Here is a 27,729-nt window from a genome sequence, read left to right as displayed (position 1 = left end):
TTTTCCAGGGCCTGGACTTGATGGGGGATCAGTTATCAACGTGGGGAGATGAGGGTCGGTCAATTAATCGAGGATTCGGTGACAGAAGTGGGAGGGGGGTCACCGTGCGGGTCCTTCAATCTGATTGAGGATGCCGTGGCAGAAGTGGGATTTGAGATGAGACGAATTCTGAGTGTCATAAAGTGGGATTCGGTGATCACTGTGAGGGCCCCAGTTCAATCTGATTGAGGATTCGGTTGCAGTAGTGGGATCTGAGGGGGATCACCATGCGGGTCCTTCAATCTGATGATGGTGGCAGAAGTGGGATTTGAGATGAGATCTTGACGGATTCGCGGAGTGGCAGACAGAAGTGGGATTCGGGGATCAACTTGAGGGTCCTTCAATCTGATCAAGGATTCGGTGGGTGGCAGAAGTTGCCTGAGATTGACGGATTGTGGCAGAAGTGGGATTTGGTGACAGAAAGTTGTGGGCGGGGATCACTGCGCCGTGAGGGTCCTTCAATATGCTTGTTCTATCAGGCTGCATGCATTGTTCCATCAGGCTGCATGACAGCCTTTTTCCAGGGCCGGGCCTGCCTATACCAGAATCAGTCATAGCGCCACCAATACTATCATAGCTCGATGATAATAAATATGACCTTTGTCCTCCAGTTGGAGTGAGTGGTGTTGATAAATTGACCTTAAAGGTAGTAGGTCATTTGTCGATTTGTGTGCGCTTTATTGACCGTGAAACAATGCAGGCCGAATTCGTTTTTTCTCAAATAATTATACATTTGTCTTGGTATTAATCTTTGAAGGGAAATCCAATACATCGAAACAGAGTGAAATCGGTAAGTACACGTCGTCTGCTACACGATATATTCATTCATTTCCACAACAGATCGATCTGTTCTTGATTTTTAGTCAAGGTCGTTTGTATGCACAATGACATGATGATATATTGTTTATATGTTGCCATTATACGTGTATGTAGAAGGTAGTGTAGTTTAATAGTACTAACATCAGTTGTTCTATTAGTAAATTTCGAATGTTTGAGGACTTGTTTTCAAGTTCTAGGAAGTGCAGGGTGTCTCCAGTGAACTGTTTTCATTTAGTATGTCGCAAAATTAATGACAACCTGTCAATAAATTTGCCTGTTCAGTGTTTGTTTGACCTATCCATTTCTTTTGTGTTTTCATATTTTTGGCAGGTATATAAACCGTATAAAAAAAGGGGAGGGGGGGGACAAGCAATTTCTTACTTTTCTTACATTGATAATTTTTTTATTTTTTTATTTAGGGTCAGGGTTTAGTACCGGTACTAAGAGTTAGGTTACGTTTAGCATGGTACATGTATGTTTGGGTGACTGATGAATGCATATTAGTAATTTGTGTTGATATTCAGTGGCGTAGCCAGAATTATGGAACCGAGTGGGCACAACTTGTAAATGTACCGACGGAAATATTTTTTGCCGACGGAAGTTGTGATTTGTTGACCCAAAATGTTTTTGCATGGTTTGAAAAAGTGAAGAGCAAAAAAAAAAAAAAAAATGTAAAATTCAATTTCATTCACAATTTTTCATTATTTTTTTATATAATTCTCCCCTTTTTCTGTCACCCTGGGTAAAAAACAGTCTAAATATTGTTAACCCATTTTTTTTTTTTTCACCAATGCCTTCTGTCTACCGACGGCCTTACATGAACCGACGGCCATGACGAGCAGGTACAGGGAAGTCCTCTTTTGGTCTATGGGGTCAGGGGTGGTCATAATCGCTAGCACGTTCACCTTTTCCCAACAGGATTGTGGGTTTGAGCAGGCCATTGCAACTCGTATACCAGCGCAATGCAAAAAGGTTCCCCTGTGCCCCCGGGATTGATAAGTCAGGGCGCTGCCATTAATATTGAATATTGCTACAATCAGCGCCGTAGCTGGGATTTTTCAGGGGGGGCAAGCCTGTATGGGGGGGGCCCAAATCCAGCAAACCTTTCTCTTTTTCCCTGCATTAGGGGGGCCCAAATAGACAATTTTGCCAGGCTCATTGATAATAATCGTATGGTAGGCCAATTGCATATCGTATGGATTCCCCATCTCTCTTTTCCTCCTCTCCCTCTCTCCCCCCTCCTCTCTCCCAGGGGGGGTCACTCAATACTTGGCATGCTACGCACCCGTGTCCAAGAAATATGTCTAAAAGGGTATGTTTTTTCACCACACAGCGTCGTCGACGTCTTTTTGAAAAAGGGGTACTTTTTCAGCCAAATCTTTAGACGTTTAGGGTTAGTAATATTATTGTTTGAGTGAGTTTGCACTAATTTGATAAAAATCACCACTTTTTAATTGATTCTTGTTACCCCGGTACTTGTGTGCATGTTTTCTTCAGTAGGCCCTATCTATACATGTATGTCTGCAACATCAAAAAGACACCTTGGGTATCAATTAGCTCATTTCCCTGTTTACGCCACTAGGGTATAGATATTTCTGCCATTGATGCCATTTAGGGTATGGTTTTTGCATGTGCTACGCCATTTAGGGTAGGATTTTGCATGTGTTTTGCCATTAAGGGGTGCAATTTGGTTATGTGAAAATTCGCTAATATATTAAGGGTGCATTTCAGAGGTGTTCGGACGCGGGTGGGAGGCACTTTTGTGTGAGAGTGACCCCGGCTCTCTCTCTCTCCCTCCTTTTTCCTCATTTTTTCTTTCACTATGGAGCGGGGGCCCAAATAGGCAATTTTGCCAGGGGGCAATTTCCCCCTGACCCCCGCCAGCTACGCCACTGTTTTGTTTAAATGTTTCTTATATTCTTTCTTTTATAACTATGACCATTTATTACAACCGTTTGTTTGGTAAATTTTCATGAAAATTGATTAATTGAAGAATTTGTAAAAAAAAACCTGGGCGCCGCCATTTCAGAAAAGTGAAGAAAAATGCTGCTGCCACTGGAAGGCTATGGGAAAATTGGCTGCCATAGTACTGATCAAACTTAATCTATGTTGTCTTTTCAATATCGTAGCTTTAAATTGTACAATTTCATGATAATTGATACTATTATGTTTTAAATAACATCTAAAGATTCCCGTCATCTGATTGGTTAAAAGCGCGGGCATGGTATACAAATATTGACTGCTATGAGGGGCATGGTTAAGATTATAGGCCCAAGGTGATCTCAAAACCATGCTATGACCCGAGGCGCAGCCGAGGGTCATAGCATGGTTTTAAGATAACTGCGGGCCTATAATCTTAACCATGTCCCGAATGAAGCAGTCAATATTTGTTTTATATACCGAATGGATACGTGGATGTTGAGCTTGCGCAGTTTGATCAGGATGCACATGACCATAGTTCATTTTGAGGGCATAGTTAATTCAATGACTGCACATTCAACCAATCAGATGACAGGAATCTATATGAGGTACCGGTATATAATTTTGACTATGCCCGCAAAAGTAACTATTCCCCGGGCATAGTTCTGCGTGTGCTTTGTTCCCAGCGCAAACTGATATTACGCACGCGTTAATGTTTTCGCGCACTATAATTATGCGGAAAATCGCAGATTGTAATACGCAGTGTTTGCATTGAAACTATTAATTTCTCTTCCCAAAATCGATGCTTTAAACAAAACAGATGACAAGAATTTTAAGATTTGGTATAAAACAAATATTGACTGCTTTTTATTTGGGGCATGGTTAAATTATAGGCCCGCGGTGATCTCAAAACCATGGTTTTGAGATCACCCTGGGCCTATAATTTTAACCATGCCCCTCATAAAAAGCAGTCAATATTTGTATACTATTATCTTTTTTGGACTCTCATTTCGATAATAATCACATATTACCTAGCTGGGGGTTTTCAACCCCGAGCTAGGTACTATTTTGCTATCCGATTCTTCTTTCTTTCTTCTTCTTCTTCTTCTTCTTCTGGCAACAAACTTCAAAATGCTTCTCCTCCTACATGTTACACCCTACAATTACGTAACTTGCACATATGTATCGCCTATACCCAGTGCCCATATGGTGCAAACAGAATTGGGATCAAAGGTCATTAAAGGGGCATTTTCGGTATATAACCAAATATCTTCAAAATGCTTCTTCTGCCACATATTACATAGCACAATGACGTCACTTACACATGTGCATCGGCTTTACCCAGTGCACATACCTTACACACAGAATTGGGGTCAAAGGTCATTAAGGGGGTAAAATCTTACAATTATATTATCTGGACATCTGTAAGGGGTATGGGGCTCAAACTCAGTGACAACAAATATCATGACCTAGGGAACATTTTGCAGGGGTCAGGTCAAAGGTCATGCAGAGGTCAAATTTTAGAAATGCATTTTCGGGACATCTGTAAGGGTACAGGGTTCAAACTCACTGACAACAAACTTAATGACCAGGGGAATATTTTACAGGGGTCAGGTCAAAGGTTATCTTTGGTCAAATCTTATAATTTCATTTTCTGGACATTTGTAAGGGGTAATGTATGGGGCTCAAACTCAGTGACAACAAATCTCATGAACAGGGGAACAGTTTGCAGGGGTCAGGTCAAAGGTCATGCAGAGGTCAAATTTTTGAAATGCATTTTCTGGACATCTGTAAGGGGTATGGTTCAAACTCTGTGACAACAAACTTACTTACCAGGGGAACACTTTGGAATGCTGTGCACTGGGGTCAGGTCAAAGGTTATCTGGGTCAAATCTTATTAATTTAATTTTCTAGGCATCTGTAAGGAGTATGGGACTCAAACTCGGTGACAACAAACCTCATGACCAGGGGAACATTTTCGGAACATTTTGCAGGGGTCAGATACCTCCAAAACACCAACATGCCCCAGCTAGGTTTGTGGTCTATGACCACCATTTGCCACTAGTTTAATCTGTATTTAATTGTAAAATCATCGCAGCCGAAGCAGACGATGTGCGAGCAGACACCAGGGCAGGTCCGCCATTTTGTAATGAATTATGAATATATAATTGAAGAAAAATGCTGCTGCCACCAGCGATATAGGCTACATAAAAATGTTGCCATCACTGCAGTACCCAGGCGCGGATTCAGGGGGGGCTGGCGGGCTTGCCCCCCCCTCCCCCCCCAAAAGGAGAAAAAGAAGAGAAAAGGAGAAGGGAAAAGGTGAAATTGCACGTATAGTAGACCCATGCCTAAATCGCAGTCGGGTCAATCTATATTTATTTGGTCTGATTATTCTGCCCAAAAGCATGTGAAAATTACAGCGGGCCCGCCGATATGCAGGGTCCGTCACATTTTGTCACCAAAGTCAGTAGGCCTATAACGCCTATTAAGACGGACTCCGTGCTACGTGCTGATTTCAATTCAACATCCATGTATGCTTTAATTGCGAATCTCAAGTCTTAGGCCATTAAGTGTCAGTGTAAAATTTTACTAATTGAGTTCGGGCCCTTTTTTGTTTTAAAAAGCAGTGATATAGTGTAAAAATGATGCACCAAATGGCTTCAATTGGACCTTCATTTTGAAAAATTTCCAAACTTCTCAGGGGGGCATCTCCCTCAGACACCCCCTGCGTATGCAAACAACTGCCCGTTTCGTGTCTGTATTTAACACCCACCACTTGATGTTTAAACCAATAATTCATACAATAACAGTGAAAAAAGTGGCTTCAATTGGCCTGTCATTTCGCAAATTTGATATTTTCGGCTTTTTCAAACTAAAATCTTACACAATAATAGTGCCAAAATGGTCCACCAAATGGCTTCAATTAGGTCTTCATTTTGAAAAAGTTTCTCACTTCTTCTCAGGGGGCACATCCCCCCTCAGACACCCCCTGCGTGCGCAACTTTATGGGTACATAATTATAAAGCAATAATTCAGACAATAAAAGTCAAAACTTGTCCACAAATGGCTTCAATTGGGCTGTCTTCTCGCAAATTTTAGGCTTTTTAAACTAAAATTTTACACAATATTAGTGAAAAAAATAAATAAATAAAATGGTCAACCAAATGGCTTCAATTGGGTCTTCATTTTCCAAAAGTTTCTCTCGCGGCCATTTCTTACATTTCATTTTTTGTTCGTAAATTGGGCAACCCCTCTGACTGCTCTGGATCCGACATCAGCGGTGGGTGTTTGTGTATAGGCAGGACCGGGTAGCTCAAAAACTCCCGATAGGTCGGAGGATAACATAAAGCTTGTACTGAATGTAAAAAACTCCTCTTTGATGGGAGTAGTGGTTTATTACATATTTTTATATTTATTTGTTTATATAAATTTATTTTTTCATTGCACTGTGGTATTGTCATATTTAGATGAAAAAAAAAGCATTCGCATTGCCATCCCCCTCCAAAAAATTGCATGTATTGCCCAAAAATACAACCCCAAAACGCATAGTGCTCGGGGTTTGGACACTTTCAGAGAAACTCAAGATCATTTTTGTTTTTTAAGTGGGGCCTACATGTATACATGTGTATTTTTCTTATTTTTTAACACATTTTGCCTCAACTTGTGGTGCATAACCATGGGCCTTTGGGTGACAGATCATGTAATACATGATAGGTTATCAAAAAAGATAGGGCCTTTGGGGACAGCCATGTTGATGAAAAGGTACCTCAACATCAGTGACATGGGCAAAGGGGACAGCTGATCCTGCCCACCCTACCCTGTGGGATATTACATCCCTTATCTGCCCTCCCCATGGCTGTGCTACTGCCCAACAACCTAACATAATGTAGTAATATAGAAATTCCTCTGGGATTTTTGATGATGGTGGGGGGGGGGTCAAGTTTTATTAATTAATGCTCCGAGGCACTGAGACTGATTATGTGTGCATGATTAGAGCGTTCTGTATCAATCATGCAAAATCAGGCTATTTTTGGCACACTTAAGCCACTTGCGTCCATCCCCCACCACCACCACGTCCTCCATGGTAGATTCACCCCTCTGGGTATAATGTTTCTGGAGGAGGGGGCCGGGGAGGGAGACAGAACCACCCGTATTTCAATGTTCAACTAAAGAATGTCCACAATCATTGCAGGCTTTCACCCAAGCTGAAGCTCTTGTGTGAACATTTTTACCAAATTAGCTTGATATTGTTCTCTAGCTGAGGGGGGGGGGGCCTATATGAAATAGATGTAGGTGAGGGGCATTCAGTGAGAGCAAAATATATTACATAATGTATATATGGAGTCATTGGGTGCAGAGAAGATATCTTACACTTCCCATAGTGCATTTCTCCCATTTCAATTTCCTGTACTGATTTGCTATTATAGGCAACATGGTTCCATAATGATGAAATTAACAGAGGACACCTAGATCTTGCAAAATATGTTTATAATTTATTCTCAACTTGAAAACAAATGGAACCTGTACAAAGAGTGTCATTTGATGAAATGAGTAATGTATTATGTTACAAGGGATTCTGGGAAGGGTAATATGTCTTCTCTGCATTGGGTGAGAGTATGATTTTTGATGATCGGTGAGAGCAAAATATTGGGTGACAGATGGGACTATTGGGAAATTAGGGGACATTGGGTGAGAAAATTTGTCCGCTATCTGACCTTTGACCGCTATCTGTGAACAACTTATATCAAGCTTGGGTCGGCGGTTCTTATGGCCATGTTTGGTCGAAATTGGGTCAAGCACCTTGCACTAGTAGCATGTTAAAGATTTCCACATAATGACCTCTAATGACCCCTACATGACCTTTCACCCCTCACTGTTTTACAACTTAGGAACTTGGGTCAGTGCTTCTTGTGGCCAAGTTTGGTCGAGATCAGCGCAAGTGGCTGACATTAGTAGCATTTTAAAAGATGGTTTGACAAAAGAAATGGAAGAATCAGAAGATTTCCATACTCAACAATGCCACCTGATATAAAAATATGGGCATTTGGGTGACAAGGGGTCTACAGCGAAGGGTCTTAAACAGGCTAAAACAGCCCTACATGTATCACCTCCACATATATTACGTAATATTATTGTGTTCAGGCAAGCGTTTGATTTTGGAGTAAGGATCAATGTTATTAAAAATGATGTGAAAATGGTTTGCCTAATACTGCTGTGTCCCATAATCTTATGCGGTACAATATGAAAAGGATTGATTTTCCCATTTAATATTCTTACATTACCTGTGAAAATAATCCATGATATGCATGCTCCAACACAAGCAAATTTGAAACACATTTATTATCATGTAAAAAGTGCTCAATGTATAGACAAATCCAATTTCACGCATTCCTACACCTCAATGGCTGCCAAAGTTGGGTCCCCGTCAGCTCCATCTCACCTAAAATGTGAAATGATGCAGTCTTGGAGGGTATTTTAAACTGCATTCTATCACCTGTATTACACATAGACAAAATAATAATGACAGTGTACAACACAAAAGAATCTAACATTGAATTTTAAGCGGCTTTAATCCACCCAATTGGGCAGTCACTGCACCAGTTTGGTGCATGCGGGACCCGCCATGGCCGACCAAATCCTGACCATGACTTGGCTCGTTGGATTCGTCTATAAATAAAACACATGACCTTGTGACTCTCACTATACACTAATATTCATTTTCTGGTTCTAGATCTGCTCCCAAAAAGTGAAAAGTCATGTGCAGAACAGATGCAAGGGTGAAAATAAAAGAGCTATAACCAGGGGCCACCCTGGTTCACCAAGATTTGAAGGGAACCAGGGGCCACTTTGGATGAACAAGGGGCCTCTTACCAGCTGGGTGAGTGAAAATAAGGAGTGATGGACCTGGGGCTACTTTTACATAAAAATCACACCTGTTTCAACAAATTGTGGTAATTATCTGCTTAGTTTCAACTCCGTATCTTAAAAGCAACTTAATTTTTGAGCGCAAGATGACATTTCAAGAGTGGCTAACTAACCATCAAAATATAGCACAACGAAAGGTGAACATAAGCACACCTTTCTTATCATGTCATCTTCTTAAAAAATATTCAGTTATCTAAGTTCATATTGCAGGTAATAAACAGTATAAAGATTAAAACAATCAACTGCACTTACCGGCAGCCCTTGAATTAACCCACGGCACCCATGGCATTTTGCCGTGGGTGCCCACCCCCACTGCCGTAATGCCCTTAAAATATGTCCTTTACCCAAGGCAGTCACTTGCCGTGCCCTCTAATGAAGTTGCCGTGGGTGCCCCAGCCCCCCGGTGTCGTCACTTAACATTGACTATGTGTACGCATGATCGTTCCCAATTTCGCGAAAAAAGGGGTTATTTTTAAACTATGCGATGTTTAAAAAATAGGGTTGTTTTGACGACGGTGTACTCGAAATTAAAAAATAAGGTATATATTTGTGAATCATGATCATGTTGAAATCACAAGAAATCTTCCTGGAAATCTTACCATTTCTCGCTCAATTTACTCCCGGGTTTCACTTTTGTGAAACTTTTTTTGCCTTCCTAATATCCCGGCCTAAACACGCTCGACTCGGTTTTATTTGTTTCATGGTTTGTTTACATCGATTACGTCACTGGGGACTTACCCAGTTTGGCCGCTGATTCCATGGGACTTTTTTCATCGGCTTTATTAATGACGCGCCCGGCCTCCGGAGCCTTGACAAACTGGGTAGGCCTACCCACAAACCGGGCCACAAACTCTCGAAATGGCACCTGATCATAAAGGAATTGTTCCTTCTGAACCTTCTGAAGTTGTAGTCAGCAGGGCGAAAACCGCAAATCGCTAACTATTTGGTGACCGGCAAGCTATAGGTTTTTCTTGAAAATATCTAAAGACGGGGCTGATATAGTGGTTTGAGTGAGGGAATTCGTGGCAAATGCCAGAGTTCGTCATTTTTGTCAGTCAGTTTAGGCAAAATAAAAAAATAAACATGTTTCACGTCCCCTCCCGCTTCCTTTTTTGAGGTTTCCTCAAATATATTTTTATTCAATCAGTTATAACTTTTCAAAAAAGTATGTCTAGGAAGTTGGAATGCTTTCTATAGCCTTGTTAAGGTACAAGAAACATTTTAGGAAGGTTTTGTGATCATTTGAGGGGGTGTAACTCTCAGAACAACTCTCCTCCTTATTCCAGGCATTATTGTATACGCTAAAACAGCTCTAAGTATGGGTGTATACACCAATTTTGCGATAAAAATAGAAAATAAAAAGCCCCTCCTCCTCCTTTTTTCGAAAACCGGACGTGAAACATGTTTTATTTTGTACTTGGCCTTATGTATTGGTCACATTCAAGCTTTATTTTGCAAAAAAAAAAAAAAAGCGGTAGGAAAGATTACATTGTTGATAACTGTATCATAAAAAACACATGATGCATCCTATTGGATATATTTGTCTGTTATTCTCCTCATTTATATACCGGGTGTCCCAAAAAAAGGTTACATGTAGATTTTTGAAAATAATCTAAGTTGATGTTAACAAATATAAATATCCTTTTTATGACACAATCTATGTACCCTCTACTAGTACCACTGTGAATGTCAAGTTCACAACCTACGTACATAGCTCGCATTCCTGACCAAGCTCTTTTAGTGACATAATGCAACACGAGGTTCAATATATCACCGTCATAGCCACCGCACATTTGGCGGGGCACTTGAGCAGGCACAGCCATAGCATGACAGATGCAGTATTTTAATCTGATAAACAAAGAATAAAACGTTCAGTCTGAAATGTAAAAAAAAAAACATCAGTAATTTCAAGTCAACAAAAACCATGCAAGGCCTAAATGCAAAAGATTTTTATTCATTTCACTACCGTATGTTGATGACAGGAGATAGAGCGTGCAGAACTGCTATCACCAAAAACGTGTTCTTCTCTATAATGACCATCTTCTTTTATTTCTTACCACCAAGAGTCAAGAAGCTCTAAAACTGATTTATTTTCAGTTTACAATATTTAATTTTTCAATATGTTTCTTTTGTGATATAAGTTCAACAACGAAAAATAAGAGAAACATAAAAGTAATTAATAAAAAATCTCAAAACAAAGGTGTGCCTGTGCTCAAAATGCGTTTGCGATATTTTGATGGTTAGCCATTCTTGACACCCCTGTCATATTGCGCTCATAAGTTAAGTTGCTTTAAAGATACAGAATTGGAACTTAGCGTACAGTTACAAGAAGAATGAATAAATAATATCCGAAAAAATGACATTGTTTTGTTGTACCATCACAAAATGCGGTTCATTTTCTACATGTAACCTTTTTATGGGACACCTTGTATTAAAAGGACAACAGAGTTCTCCTCAGAAAAGACAATGAATCAGAACAAGTGTTTTTGTGTGTGTTCTTGAAATGTTAAAAAAGGGGTACTTTTGTAAAAGTGTACTTGAAATGCAAAAAGCAGGGGTATTTTTTAAAGCTAATTTGTACCCGTTTTAAATGTAAAATAGGGGTAAAAATGACGAAAATGTTCTTGAAACCGCGCAAAATAGGGGGGTATTTTTGACTTAGGGAACGATCATGCGTTACGCCTTTGAATGTTAAGTGACGACACGGGCCCAGCCCTGCCCCTTTATTATAATCATCTATCTATGTTTGTGTGTGTTTTTTCTTCACTTTTGAGAAATTGCCTTGGTGCCCTTCTCAAATTTTCAACAGTTGCCATGATGCCCTCTTGAAATATTACAAACTGCTGTTTGTCGGAATTTTTGTTAGTTTTTGAGTTCAAAATGCACAGTTCTTTCTCAATATGAAAGCTAACAACTATCATATTCTTTCAACACCAATATTCAAGTGCAAGCCTTGAAATTGGCTTCTTTAGAATCAAAAAATTACGGGAGATATTCATCATTTTCTACCCCGGTATCCAAAGATTTATCGTCTGAATATCAAATCGTGCATAGCACATACACGTGTATCGATCCCGGGTATTGATTTTAGTTTCTCTGCTGTACAATGTAATTATTTACCAGGCGATGTCAGTGTGTGTGGCCTGTGAGCCAATCCTTCTTGTATGAAATTTGATGCAAGGAATAAAATCCCTGTTTAGGGTGTGAAAACAGGCGCATGTTAAAAAGGCCCTTTCAGTGATTTCACAGGAACATTAAAAAAAATGGAAATTTGTCAGAGTTGCTTAGAAATAAAGATTAAGTCTACAGAATTTCATTAAACCACTTTTCCCTGAATACATCGACAAATTAGTCAAAAACAGAAGTTTTAGAAAGGTTTTCTACTTCAACTCAGATCGACTCGAGAAAATCGAGATTTTCAGTACAGTCTTTCCAATGTCGACTGGAAAAACTTCCTAGTCCAGTGTTTCTAACACGGGGAAGTAGAGTCTAAATTGATTTAAAACAGACGCTTAATTTTTGTAGTAGAAAACAAAATAAGCAATTAAAGGTCACCGAGGCAAACTAACGGTCAATTCAAATATAAAAAACAGTTAAAATTGTGTATTTTGTTTAAAATAGTAGCTACTGATGTAATAAGTAGTAGAAACAATACGCATAGCGCGTGTTAGTGCGTGGAGAGTGAGCTTCTTCGATCTCGAGTCGGACTTTTTGTACTGTCAGTATCAAAAGTCCAGAATCATGCAAATGCTTTATTTTGTCTAAAATACACGGCTTTCGACCGAACCACTAGCAGGCTATGTTAGCACATCTATGCCAATTACAAAGGTACCAAAATCTGAATTTTGATGATTTTTACGATCGTCCGGATGAGCAAATCACTGAATGGGCCTTTAAGGGTTAAATCCTTGTTTAGGGTGCTTTTCACAGGTTGTTTATCGCGGATGGTGTACAGGCCACAATGGGAGTGACCACACCAGGCATTTACAGTACACAAGTCACATGCATTGCTTTTGACCTAAAGTATGGAGTTCAAGTGGGCTCAAATAACTCAACATTTTTCCGATGACTCGGACTTGGTGAAAATGCAATTGAGAATCATAGGTAAAAGAATAAGACTAATGCCTCTAGGTCACCAGGCTTTCTCAACTGGGGTATGCATGCATGTGCGCCAGTTGTGATGCTTTGTGGCACATGATGTGGTGCACAGTTATTTTACTAACTTTTGCACATAAATCTAAAAAACAAAAAAGGAGTGAAAATACCCAATCTGAACCTTTGAAAAACCCTAAAATCCAGGAGCTTGTGGGGGTGCTTCCTCCTGGACTCCTGCCCGGGCTTCCCCACTGGACCCAAACAGGGGCCCTACATCACAAAAATTCCGCTAAATATGCCAAGCTGGCCACATGAAAATAACTTGTGATGACCTTAGATGACCTACATGTCGATCAGGCCTCATCTATTTTATTTGAAGTGTCAACTGGAAAATTTTAGTGATCATGAAGTGCCAACATGGAAGGGAGGACTTTTCGAGGGAGCGTGTCCAAATGAATAAAATGTATCTAGGTAGCCATATTAAATGTAGATTCAGGTATTGTGTGAACTTTGATACCAAATTGTAGCATGATGTTTGAAAACATCTTTATGTGCAAATCAGACAGAAGTAAATTTCAATATGTTAAAAATCATGCATTTTTAGAATTTTAAAATGCAGTAAATGCACATATACACAAAAAACAAATGAAGGTTTACAATTACACAATTGTTTTATGCATTCTCCATTTTGCCTGATCCATGGGACACCCTTGTGTTGCTTTAAAAAAAAACCTTTTCAAGCATCAAATTACAATCTTTTTAAAGTTTGTTTGTGAAATTAATAATTACTTTAATTAGTACCAGTACAGACAAAATATCATACAGATATATATGTAACTTATCCTTGTTTTTTTTTGCACATTTGAAATTTTTTTACACAGATTAAAACATGCTATTTTAATATTAGGAAACAAGACTGATATGGTAGTACAAATGTGATATACATGTAGTTAAGTTAATAAGTTGGTAAATGTTTGCTTTGATAGTGCATGCACCTTTAACATGTTTAAAAGGATTTAGTAGTAAATGAACAGGAAAGTATTTTATGCCGGATATTACATGAATACATCATTCAATTCACAGTGATGTCACAAAAAAGTGTATGTTTTCAAATATTTTAAATAGAAACTACCAATATACACTCATTGTCAAATATGCAAATACTGTGCAGCAGTAAATTTAACCATTTTCACTTAAAATTTAAGATAATTTTCAGTGATATTTTAAGTGAACTAGAAACTAATTTATTTTTGTACAAAAACCACTATCAACAAAATCACACTGATTTTCTTAAATTGGTGGTCAAGGAAAACTGCAATTGGCATTGGCAAAGCAAAGCAAAAATCATTATACATTTTCTATATATAATAAAAGCCACATCCACTTAAGGGACCAATCGTTATTTACGGCAGGGGGGAATGGGTGTTTTGGCAAAAATATCGACAAAAAATTTCGCGTTCCCCCCTCGCATCCGCTCAAAATTTTCGCGTTCCCCCTTGTTTTCCCAATTTTCTCCATTTAAAATTTAACAATCCCCCCTGCTGGTTCAACTAGAATTTCAGGTTCCCCCCTCAAGACCACAAAAAAATTTCGTGTTCCCCCCCAAATTTACCCATTCCCCCCCTGCCATAAATAACGATCGCTCCCTATGACCTTTTGCCTGTAAAAGGGTCTTGTCTGCTTGCAGTGCAGTTACTGTGCATAGATTATCTGTGTGTGCTAGCATTATTATGGCCCCGTGCATGACATGCGCGCATATAAGGTCACTAGTTGAAGCTCGGTTGAAGGCCCTATGCTAGACTCGACAAACAAGATGGAAAAGGTCAGCGGGTCAACTAGGCAGGTTTTCCTGTGTTCTCTTAGTTCATGACATTGCAGTTGGCTGGCTTGTGGATATTTGTGTCATTCATGCTTTTGGCCTATTGTTTAACATGGTGAAACTTACAGCTTTGTTCTTGGTTTATTTCTTGATTGAATTTGGCGGCGATTGGTTGTGGGAGATGTGATGGTGAGTGTCTGTCAATCGCGGTATGTATAATTTGTATCCCACATTGGTGTCACACTTTGTAAATTTGTAATGCAAATTTCTGTAGATGAATATTTGACAATATGTCATCAAATTATAGTCAAAATGATACATCTATTAATATAATTCACAAGTCTATAAATTGTGTGTATGTGTGTTTTAAACGGTACGATGGTTTATACAATAATACGTACATGTGTCATACCATAGATAGTGGTCAACTGGTCATACATAATATAATACATCACTAACCATGCTAACTTTGTGTGTGTTTGTATGTGGGTGTATATAGGTCCGCCAGGGGATGTGAGGTGTGATGCAAAACCAAAGATAATAGATAAATGTACTCCAAATCATGAACTTTCTGTGAAAGTTGTTTAAAATTTTGGATCCGAAAATCAATTGTAGATGGGGGAGAGGGGAAAATATATCTGCTTTTGGCCAGAATGAAGATTTCTTTTGAAAAAATCTGCATTTGAAAAATCTGCACCCCACAAAAAAAATGCTACAGGCCAGGGTGTGTGTGGTGGGGTTGTTCATTAATGTATACTTGTGAACAGAAAACATTAAAAAATAAAACATTGGTCAGGCAATAAAAATAAAACATACACACACATATTACACACCACCATGCAACAAACAAACACCCACATTCAAACTGTATTACAATTCATTTCATAGCACTTTGTACATGTACCTTTAAATGGTTGTTGAAAAATGTTACTATGTGATTGCTTTATTAAATCATTTTGGAATACATTTTGATATGTGAGTTTTTGCTGAACCATGAAAAGGTATCTGAGCCTACATTAGTGTATCTTACTTACTGACTGACTGACTAACCTTTTGGTCTGAAATGGACATATCTCGAAATGCCACAAAGGTATGACCCCCTTGCAAATTAAAGAGAAAAAAAAGTAAAGATATATAATAAAAATATTTTCCCACCCTGGGGTGGCACTCAACATGAGACCTGGGTTAATATTCATATGGCTCCTTTTCGTATCTCAAAATGCCAAGAAGGTATGAACCCCCAAGTGGTGTCAAATAAAAGAGAACAAAGTAAAGAATACAACAAAAATAATTTTCCCACCAGGGGTAACACTCCTCATAGGACCTGGGTCAATATTCATATTTTGGGTCCTTTTCATATCTTAAAATGCCAAGGAGATTTGACCCCCGGGTGTTGTCAAATAAAAGAGAAATAAGTAAAGTATATAGGTCCTGCGCCATGAGTTGGGACCCCTTTCGGTAACACATGGAAATTTTGAAAATTACAATGGCTTTCATCTTGCAGCTAAGTAACATCTTATTCATTTTGACACCTTTTTAATGAAAATCGGCCAAGAAATGAGCTGGTGCTGGCCAAAATACCATTTTCAGGAGGGGGGGGGGTCTGAAAACATATAAATTTGTAATAAAATGATCATGTTAATTTTTTATTTAAAAGCTTTTTATTTCATTTTGGTGTCTATTTATATAATTGGGGTCTGTTAATCCAGAAATTGTGTTTTCATGACACATGGACCTTCCTGTTTCTTTAAAATTAACTTTTAAAAGTGTGAAAATGGCTCCCCAGCCACCACCGCTTCCATTTATTGCCATGGAAAGAGTATAGATTACTCTTTAAAATGACACCAAATTTATTATTGTATGACAAGTATTATGGAAATTATGACATCATAAACATCACTTAAAGTGGAAAAGTGTTACACTACCGCCAAATTAGGTATCCCAACTCATGGCACAGGACCTATAATAAAAAATAATTTCCGGGGAGACACTCATAATAAGACTCTGGTCAATATTCCTATTTTGGGTCCATATTTTGGGTCCATTTCATATTATCAGCCCAAGAATGTATGACCCCTGGGTGACAGTGGTATACCATAATATAATGCAAAAGGCCCTTGGTTCAGCTGTGGTGCGGTAACCGCTCTAGTTTAAATGTAGGCTGCAATTAAATGAATTAAGCCTGCCACTACATGCTTCAAATATCAAGTGTTGATTTCATAATGCTATAAACATTAAACAACTATCATAAGCAATTACTCAAAATCATGCACTCTGAACAAGTCATATGTGAGATTTCATAAATCACAATAATGTGCCCCAATTGTGTCTGAAACACAATAAAGTGTCAAGTGTGACACATTCAATGCAGAGCATTACGCAGTGCAATATCCACAATACGCATTGCTTGCCACTTTTACTGTGTGAATGAATATATGCATACACGCTCCTAACCTTGATGTATGTACAAATGTAAACAACTTAAAAATAACATATTAAACGTGATATTTTGTCTTTAAACCCCATTATTTTATTGATTTTATTGGTCAATGACCAACTACATGTTACCCCACAGTCTTGGGCTTTTCCCCAGTAGCCCCCTTTCAAATAAGAGAATTGGGGCATTTACTCCTTAGTGTTGGGCTTTTTTCATTAGGTGCCACTTCTTAAATATAGGATAATAGGGGCGTCGTAAAGGGGGCTTCGGGACATTTGCCTCCCAGTTTTAATATAAAATGTAAATATAATTTTAAATTAGGCCCTTTGCAATAAATTCTTAGTTTCCTGTTTCCTGCCCGCGTCCAAAGTAGAGAATTGCAAAATATTTAATTATTTTATTTATATTTTGGATTTTCTCTTTTAAAGTAACTTTTAATGACTTCCATTTGCTACTTTCTGACTTTAATCATATCAACTATAATGATGAATAAACAAAGAACATAACTGTACCATCACTTATGTATAAAATCAAACATAATTGTAAAATAATTAAATGCATGTTCCTTGTCAAAACGGGTTGATGTAGGTTGCGACCACTTGTTTTAAAATGAAGAAAATAATAGATAATTATAATTAATAATTCAAAGTCGCCTCATCCCTTGTTTTCAACCATGAAACAGGAAACTAAGAATCAATTGTGAAGGGCCTTATGGAAAATATTTTGAGTGAAATTTGGCTTTTCTTCCTGGGAAATGGTCATTTTTCCCATAGGCGTAGACCGGGGGATGGGGGATTTACCCCCAATATTTTGCCAGGGGATGGTCCATACAATCATCCCCCCAATGTTGATGCCTGATAATTGGTTTCTGACCAAACCTCATATTTGCCCATTTTAGCCCCTAAGGTAAAGCCAAGAATTTTCTGCTTTACAAATGCTAAATTCCGCTTTTCTCCGCTTTGTAATTTTAGCACATTTCTGACATAATAAAATTTCACAAGCATCTTACTTTTTAGTCGAGCGCAAAGGATTGTGGGATACTCGGCGTTATACGGTAAATCTATGACGGATTTTACTTTATTTTGATGAATTTTGAAGACCCATTTCATTTAGTATTTTATTTATTTCTTTTCAATTGTATTTTTTTCTCTTTTTCTAGCCATTTTTGCTTATTGTTTATATTTTTTTCTCAGAAATGCGTTTTCCGCTTTACCTCTGAATTCCGTGATTTTCGCGGAATTTCCGCAACGCGGAGAATTCTTGGCTTTATACCCTAAGGTGCAAATTTTCGCGCGCATTTATTCTACTTTTACACCATATTTCATCAGTTTAGCTTCAAAATACCAAAATTTTTCGTGTGCTTCGCGAGCAATTGTACCTTAAACATATTCAGTCGCCAAAAGGTGCTAGATTGACTATACTTCAAGATTTTTTTTCCAACTCCATCCCCCCCCCCCCATGTCAAAAAGAAATCTACGCCACTGATTTTTTCCAGCCCTGATTATTGATACATTTGAATGTGAACATGGTACAAAACATATACATGTATGTCAAGTTGTGGATTTAGTCAGGATTTGAAAGGTGCGCATATCCACCTCTTTTCGGGACAGAAACTGATTATGATATAGGCACAGAGATCACTGGATTCATATGATATTAATGATAAATATGATTGATATTATGCAAATATCCCAAAATCAAAACATTTGAACTTTGAAAAAATAACACAAAGCTTTCCAATAGGAAAACGTGTTTTAAAGGTTTCTGTAATGTAATAATTGTTTGTGACTTTTACAGGTTGATCACCAAAAGTACTATATTGCCAAAAACTTCCAAATACACCATAGTAAAGACCCTACCCTCTTTTCAGTATTTTCTGGGTTGCTGATGCATGGACATACAGTAAGTGACCCTCTGGGCAAAAGTCATCCCATTGACTCACTTCTAAACAAAAATGACTGAAAGATGCACATTACAAATTTTAAGGGTGAGATGATCATTACAACATCATATCAGGTACAGTGGCGGCGCCAGGACTTTTTTTTCGGGGCAAAATTGGCAAATATTAGCAAAATTGCAGCAAAAAGAGGAAATTTACGTGATTTTGGGGTTTTTGCCTCAAAAGTGGGGGAAGAAAAATTGCTGTAGGTAGTCATGCTGATATTGCTAGCTTAAAAATGAATGAATCAATGTACTTTTTGATTTCAAACATGACCCCGGGACATGACCATCCTTGTATAGTATTGAAAGTCCGTTTTAGCTTGAGGTATGTCTCCTCCAGCACCCTCTAGTGGATTTGAACCTAACATTAAAACATTGTGAATTAAAATTCATGACTCTTGTTCGTTAACTCGGTTCCTATTCAGATTGTAATCATATCGTACAGTAGGTTGGTGGGTGGGTATATATTCATTTCCACCTTCCATAGACTGTATGCAGAAAATACGGTCAGCATGAACAAAGTGGCTTGCCTCAGAGCAAGCAGAGGAAGTCGAGTGTAGGCAGGTTGATAGTCTTTTGACCTTTGCATGGGTGTGACATTTTCCCCGATGACCTCATTCAGCATATGAATCATAGGTCATTATATTGTGTGGTTTTTGAGTTTGGACTGCATGGCTGGTCTATAGGGTGTATGGCTGGCCATATAGTCCATAACTTGACTATGGGGGCTACACCACTAAAACTAAAATAACCCTTTCATTGAAATACACATAATTAAGGCAAAGTGATTGTTTTCTACCCCATGTGACAATAGTCGAAATTTGATTTGGACTTTCAGTCAAATTTAGTGGGTTTTTTTAAATAGTGTACCCAATTTATGGACCATTTTGACTGTCGCCTAAAGTATTAAGTACCAAAAACAAATCAAGTACTTCAATATTTTCTTGATGATTGTGAAATACATTTGAATGCATAATGCTGCAACACTTCCATTCTTGGCTATTCTTTAAATTCACAAATTTTATTATTAACCCTAACACCCATAAATACCACAAAATACCACAATGTAAACCACTGCGCATGTGTGAATCCCAGGGTCTGCGATGACGCAATCACCCTAAGTGTTATATGCTCACAGAATCGCTGACTGGGGCAGCGTAACCCGCATGGCTACCGGTCTGTGATCGTGTGCTTGGCATGCGAGGGGTCTTACGGTTTGAATCCCGGGATGCCAAGTGATTTCTATGTTCATCTTTTCTCCTTTTTTGTTTCTTCTTTAACTTCCGATAGCAAAAAGCAGTGTTGGGTGTTAGGGTTTGGGTGTTAGGGTTGGATAACATGTATTTTTCCAGATTGAAGCCTAGATGTTAGAGCCATGCTGTAACATTTCATCAGAAATAAAATTGTATTTCTTTTCCATAAACTATGACCCCTTGTAATTTTGACCTGAACAGATGAGGCAGAACAAATAAAATCGCTATTCAATACATGAATACCAGTATTACCAGTGTGTCACTAACGATCATGACTGGGGTCACAAATAAAAATTCAAGAATTGTAAATTTTCATGACCATATTTGGAATCAGCTTGGAAAATGCATTAACACAAGTACAAACAACCCTAGTCAGTGTTCAAAATAAGGACTTATCCTCTTGTCCAAAAATCACTGGGGACAACCATATTGAGCTATCCCTGGACAACCACTATACCTGGACAACCACTTCTTTGCACTCAAAACATGACATATAATTGGGGACAACCAAAATGTTCTGAGGACAAGCAGAATTCATGCTTTAGTTGTCCTCCGGACAACCTCCATATTTTCCTTATTTCACTATTTTCAGACACTGACCATCTGTGCACTGACCCTAGTATTGGTACAGTGGTTCTTGAGATAGCTCTTGATATCTCAAAACTTGGACTTTTTATGTTGAAGCACATGGCTAGCATGCCGAGCATTAAGAATTGCTCAGTGTTAGTGATAAGTGACTTATTTGCTTGACCACTGCATTGACTCAAATATGATTTAAAACAAACCCAAACAAAATTCCCTGACACATTCCATAAATAGCTGTAAATCCACCTGTATGTGTTGGTCATCATCGCAGATGGTTTAATTTGGTAATAATCAAAATGCATACAATGCACCAAGCAAATTAAAAAAAGACCTTTGACAAAATAACCCTACCAAATTCAGGACATAAGAAAAATTAATGCACAATTACACAGAGCAAAGTCGTTGAAAAAAATTACGGTTCACTTTGGTAAAGGTCAAACAGCCATTACGTATTGATTTAGCCATACCGGTTCCATAGACTTGATACTCGATATGTGTCTGCCATATATAGATAGCTGAGGTCAAGGTTAATAGGTTTCTGTGGGGCCAGGCTAACCTTTCTTGCGTGTCTACTACTTATGCGCGCAACCATGGCAGCAGGCAGTGCATATTATCCATATGGAGCGAGTGTGTCAGTGTGAATCTGTGTGTATTGAAGAGGTAAAATAGTGTTTCACAGGAATAGCCATAGTAGGCAAAGGTGACCTCTGCTTCACCCATGTGAAGGGTTAAGTATCAAGTTAATGTTTTCCTGTTTAACCGGTTTATATATTTTGCATAGAACCAAGAAAAGAATGTTTAATGCAAAAGGAAAATAATATGCAGTATTAAAGACAAATAATGTTCAATGCCCTAAATTACTACTGTTTTTATTTTAGACACTTGCTCTGCAGTTGACTGTATAAATGATCAGCATTGGTTTAATTATCTTGTACTTTGTGTGACCTTTCAATCTGCATTGTTACATTATACATTTGCATTGTGGGCAATATGTATGTCACTAATTAAAAATGTATAAAATTAATAACAAAGCAAAATTAGGTTAAAAAAAATTTACAGTACGGTTTTGTTTTAACTAATTTTTTCAAATATAAAGCCATAATTTACGATTTCCATCAAATTTTAATTTAGTTATTCTTGACTCAAAATGCAGAAATAGTAATAACTGTCAAGAAAAGTTTCTGTCCATTTTCAGCCAAAATAACAAGGTAAAGTCCGGGGTAAAGTGAAAGAAAACCCACCGGATATAGTGGCCGTTTAACGCGGAGTCCTCCAGGGGACTTAAACTCTGAATATGACATTATGTTAAAATTGCTCTGTTGACCTGACAAAAATAACAAATTGGACTGATTTCATTTAAATTTCATATTATAAAATCATACATTATGGCTTCAAATTTTGTGTGGTGAGTGACCTCGCAAAAATAGAATTTAAATTCACAAAGAAATTTATCATTTCATTTCCGATTGAATATTTTTTTGCTACTTTGCTATTATCTGATCACAGGTTAAATGCCAGGTTCATCCATACAGACGCAAAAGGTCATTCATATGAGTGGTTACCATGGCAACGACAGATGATAATGACAACCAGGGCTCATCTACTGGAGGAGCAGAGGAGATCTCTGTGGATGATATTGCCAATGAAAACAGCCCATGCAATGACGAGAACAGAGCAGACAATACTGTTGACATGACAACCAAAGACCAGAATTCATCAATTCCTTTGAATCTAACTAGCTCGAGGTTAGACAGTAACCTTGTTCCATTTCCAGATGACAATGTAGAAAATGATGCCATCAATAGTAGCCAAAGTTCACCAACCTGTGAAAATACAAATGGTGTGAATAATGAGGAGGATGGGGATGAGGATGCATCAGTTTGTGAACAGGACAGATTGACCCCAGGACATGATCAAAGTTTACCATTAGAAAGCAACAAAAGTCCAGAATGTGAAGGAAATAAACTTGAGAAAAATGATGAGAAAGTGGAGGGTAAAGGGGAAGATAGTGATTCTGCCATGTCAGCAGAAATATCACATCAAAATGAAAATATAGTGGTTAGTGGTGATGGTCAAAGGTCAGAGTGCAACAAAAATGATAGAAACACTGACAGTAGTGAGAATGGTGGAGCCTTTGAGGAGGAGAGGGGGAAGGATGGGAACTTGGAGGATTTAAGTCCAGTGGTATCAAACTGTGAGGAAAGTATGGACACTTTGACAACAGAACAAAATGTTGGTGATGGAGAAGATGAAGCTTCAAAACCGGACAAAGAATTAGTTGATGTGAGCAGGTCTGCAACATCTACACCCCAATTTACGTCCATCCTGAACAGTGAAGAGTCTGATAGGCAAGATACGCCTGTGCAAAGTAACACCAGCTTTGTGTGTGGTGAGGAACAAGCCCCTGGTAGCATCATTTCTGATCAGAACTCTCAGTCTTCATTGGCAGATGAGCCGCCGATATTGATTTCTAGTGAAGCAGAGTGTTTCATACACCTTGATGAGGAGACCTTCAATGAATGGAGTGAGAAAAGAAGGAAGATGGGCTTTGACAGTGATGCAGCTATGGCCAAGTTTATGCTGAGGAGGTTAGTAACGTAAACATTTGGCACAAATTGGTGAGAAAATAGTTCCAATTCAAAATAAAGCATCCAACTTCACAAAATAAAAATAACCTGGATGAATTGATTGAGAGCTTTAGGCTGGGGGGGGGGGGGTGCAGGGGAGGAGTCGATACTCCCAATACCAATCTGAATAAAAAGGTCTTGCTTTTTCTGTAAAAACTTTGAAAATCTGACCTTTTTTGAAGGAAAATTTTACAAAAGGTTCGCTTTTTCCAGTCAAAACATTGACATCGGCCCATGTTTGTAAATTGTAGGAAAAAGGTTCACTTTTCAGCCTCCGCACCCATCCCAGATAAATCCTGTCTATGGCCTGAATTGATTATTAAACTGGTAAAGGTGCTCAACCTGATCTGATTTATACTACCAAATGAACCTGGATTGAAATGATTCATTTGATTTACTTCCTGACCCAGTTTTATAGGAGCGGTCAATGTTTGTATACATATAGCACAAGGGTTCTAGATGGGGAATTGGAACATATTTGGATCCCTCCTAGATTCAAGACATAACCTCCTCCTCCCCCCTCCCCAAAAAAACAACAACTGAAGTATTATTACATTTTTTCATGCAATATATTTCAACTAACTAAAACACTATACTGTTTCAAACAAACAAAACAGGATGGTCAAAAGATATTCCCATTTATACATTTTGTATGACCTGTGGGCCTTTTATAGGTGTCGCAAAAACTCCTGTTGCCTGTGTATATAGTGTTTCCACAGTCATGCAGTTCTGGGATCAAGGCTACATCACTATGCAAGATCAATCATGTGTAGGGAAGAGGTCAACTCATTATATTCTACCTGGTTACACTGCTGAAGGATCAAAGGTCATTGGCGTGTACGTGTCATTGCATTATCATAATATCAAGTGAATAATGTACACTTCATCAGGAAATTGAGGGAATTCTTTGTCAGTGTGAAAATACACACAGTTCAGAGATCAAAGCTTGTGTGTAATGTGAACTTTTATCAGCTTTAGGGTCAATTCAAAGGTCAATTGGCACAGGAACTAGAAATAGTGCTTTTATTAGGGATGTGCAACTTATAGATCAAAGGTTAAAAATGTTAGAATTTCATTGGTGCCACAGAATTCTTTTCAAGAGGGGGCAAAGAGAAATCATTGGAAATCAGAAAATTTTTGCATTTTCTGCTCAAAATATTAGGCTTTTCAATGATTTTTTGTTCTGGGTGGAAATAACACAAGTTTTGGGTGAAAATTCCCTTGTGTTTTAGTAAATTTGTGGTTTTTTTTTAATTTGTGCATCATGCCAAATATGTTACCATGGTTACTCTGAGGTTTATAGTTTATCAGCATTATATGAAAAAAAAGGTTGATTTGAATTCCAATTTGTGAAATGTAAATAAATACACACGCTGGGAACTTTAAATCATGTACGGTACCCTGAAAGTTGTTTCATTTTACAAAAGTAATTCCATGTGCACTATTTATTCTAATAAATAATAGTATTGTATGTTGAGATTTTGAATATCTCAACATGCAGTACTATTATTTTTAGCACAGAACAAGTTGGCCTTGGATTTATTCTACTTAAAAGAATTACAGTATCATGTTGTATATGGAATGGAATATATGCATAAACATGTTTTAAACAAACAATACCCTTATTCTCCAGTTAAAGGTAAACACATACAATTTGGCCCAACACCTTTTTTTACAGGCAATGCAATTCATTCTTCTTCCTCCCTCCCTATCATACATACATGTATATATAGCAGGTATTGTTTTAACCTGTTTTTAACCTGTTGTGCAGTACAGTACTCTATAGTAAGAATTCCAATTGAATGAGCGCATCTTTCAATAGCGTGATGATTTTTGCGTACACTGCGTGATGTGCGCCAGCGTGTGCTACTGTGCGTGAGTAATGCGGTAGTGAATCCAACCATACCAACACACTCGTGATTGGTTAGCATTGTATCAAGGTCGTGCTTTTCGCGTTGTAGTTTGAAATACCACGATATCGATCGCGGTTGTATCGAGTACAGCTGTTGAAAGCTGCGTTCATTCAATTGGAATTCTTACTATAGTACTGTAATTTGTAGGATGTCCAATATGCTTCTTGAGAAGTTGTTATGTGCTAAAAATAATGGTATCACATATTGAGATGTTTTAAATAAATAATGCACATTGAATTTATTATGGCATGCCAACAAATCTTTGCCCCTCTAAATCACCATGGGGGGGGGGGGGCACATAATAATTGCACCACCACATGATTGTTAATACTTTGCCTTACCAATGTAGGTGAAGTGTATCATAATTTCTCACTTATTTTGTATTTCATTTGAAAATTCTAGTTCATAAATATATTTTTGTTGTTGTGCAATAACAAAAAAAATTATCAAATTTACAAATCAAACAAACAAAAAAACAAAACCAGATAACAAACACAAAAGTAAGTCTGCTACTGCACTATAGTGTGTCTCGTCTCAAGTTGAGAGTAACGCCATGTTGGATGTCACAAAGGCAGTGCATTGAGGCTGCATGTTTCATTAATTGTCAGCGTTATGGACAAACCACACTTTTATGCATGTGTATATGCCCCGCAAAATAAGGTTAACGTGTGCTATGCAAAATTGCCACTGCCACATCCAACATGGCCTCACTCGCAACTTGAGACAAGATATATCATGTAGTATATACATTGTTGTCATATAAGCCTTACCTCATGTTTAAGTGTTTTTAAGTAACTTTTCTAAACTTACTTTTCTAAACTTAGCTTTACTTTGTTTTGTTTACTTGACAGGCTAGCTGTAGATGGGTGTTCAGAAGGACCATCAGATTCACAGGACACAGAGAGAAGCAAGGTACAAATAATGGAATCTCAATCCAAACAAAAGAAAAGTATAACCTTTGGAGGCATCGAATCTATCGTGAGACGATTACATCAAGTCCGCAGTGACACACCAGAGACCTCTCAGCCGGGGTCGGATAATGAAGACATTGTAAAAATTAAAACAGAACCAGTGGATATGTGCAATAGCGATGATGTGGAATCTGCAGCGATACCTAAAAAGGCTACGACTGCTATCTACTCATCGGGTAGAAATGGACGAAAAAGGGTTTATGTAAAGCGAGAACCTGGAACAGATGAGTGGATGCAGAATCATGATTCACCTCAAACGAGTGGTTACGATGATCAACAAGTGAGCGATTATGCTGATCACTATCCGCCAATACGTATTAAACAAGAAAAGATTGACCCAAGTGATACTGATATGGTGGCTTCAAAACAGAGCAAAGGGATTGACGAGAACCCAACAACAATTGGACAGTTTGTCAGAAGTGCAGCATCTTGGGTATCAAATCTTGTTGCATCCGAACTTGAAAAACCACAAGAAACTGCTGGTGCTGATGCTCCAGATACTGCAGAAACTTTATTTTCAGATAGCAGACTCCATAAGATCATCGAGGAACAGCTCAGCAAACCAAGTGAGCCGTCTGTGTCAGAAATAAGACTGCAGAGTGTGATAGAAGAACAGCTCAATAAACCTACTCCTAAGATAGGTTGTGCACTTATTGAATCTGTAGACAGTGCTCAGTCAAAAGCTGCTAAAAAGGAGATGAAAAAAGCAAGAAGAGAAGCCAGACAAGCAAAGAAACTTAAGAAGGCACAGAAAGCGTGAGCGAGAAAAGGAGCTGCAGGAGTGCGGGAAATGCAGCAGTCATATAGCCCTTTTGAAAGGCCATTGAATGACATTTCAGTCAGTCCTTTTGACAAGTCCTATAGTCCATTTGAGAAATCTATTAGTCCATTCCAGACATCAAGCAGCCCATTTGATCAATCCAGCCCATTTGACAAGTCCGTAGCCCATTTGAGAAGGCTGGGAGTCCGTACGATAATCCACCAAGTCAGGAACCTGTATCAGCCTCCCACGCTTTGGAGTCTTTTGCAAGAATGGTGCAGATCAGAGAATTTCAAGGTGGTTCCCAAATCATGCAGCAATCCCCACAAGTATCAACTACAACTGGTATTCAAAGATCACCTCCAGTCCCAACAGCACTTCACACCAGTGAAGGCCATATTATATCTAGTAATATCCATACCCCTCCTAACCAAGGGCCAATCACAATAAAATCAGAAAGTAACTCACCCGCTCCAGATACATCAGACGCAGCACCGAATAATGGAAGCTCTAAATCTACTGGTGAACATCCAGCATCGTTTGCATTGAAGTCATTTGCTCAAAAGTCAATATTCTTGCCTGCACAAACAGATGCTTCCGGAAGTGCACAAGCTTCTCCTGC

At 38.4% G+C, this 27,729-nt stretch overlaps 1 protein-coding gene across 3 annotated transcripts; it reads left to right on the top strand.

The window, feature by feature from the left end:
- Window positions 1–672: 672 nt before the first annotated feature.
- On the top strand, window positions 673–27,107 carry LOC140154835 (uncharacterized). Of its 3 annotated transcripts, none has more exons than XM_072177426.1 (3): window positions 673–829; window positions 22,343–23,424; window positions 26,228–27,107. In XM_072177426.1, exons 2-3 carry the CDS (start codon window positions 22,400–22,402, stop codon window positions 27,105–27,107), a joined length of 1,905 nt encoding a protein of 634 aa, XP_072033527.1. In that variant the 5' UTR covers window positions 673–829; window positions 22,343–22,399. The 3 variants fall into 3 exon arrangements, with proteins under 3 accessions (XP_072033527.1, XP_072033529.1, XP_072033528.1); XM_072177428.1 differs by lacking the exon at window positions 673–829 and adding an exon at window positions 14,651–14,829; XM_072177427.1 differs by lacking the exon at window positions 673–829 and adding an exon at window positions 14,652–14,809.
- The last annotated feature ends 622 nt before the right edge of the window (window positions 27,108–27,729 follow it).

Source organism: Amphiura filiformis, chromosome 6 (assembly GCF_039555335.1).
Source record: "Amphiura filiformis chromosome 6, Afil_fr2py, whole genome shotgun sequence".
NCBI lineage: Eukaryota > Metazoa > Echinodermata > Ophiuroidea > Amphilepidida > Amphiuridae > Amphiura > Amphiura filiformis.
This window is presented reverse-complemented; position numbering and strand designations above follow the sequence as displayed.

Bases quoted from the DNA above. Each gene is read 5' to 3' on its own strand.
- LOC140154835 (XM_072177426.1), top strand. From the start codon at position 22,400: ATGGCAACGACAGATGATAATGACAACCAGGGCTCATCTACTGGAGGA. The intron at 23,425-26,227 runs GTTAGTAACGTA...TTTACTTGACAG, and splicing joins GCCAAGTTTATGCTGAGGAG to GCTAGCTGTAGATGGGTGTT.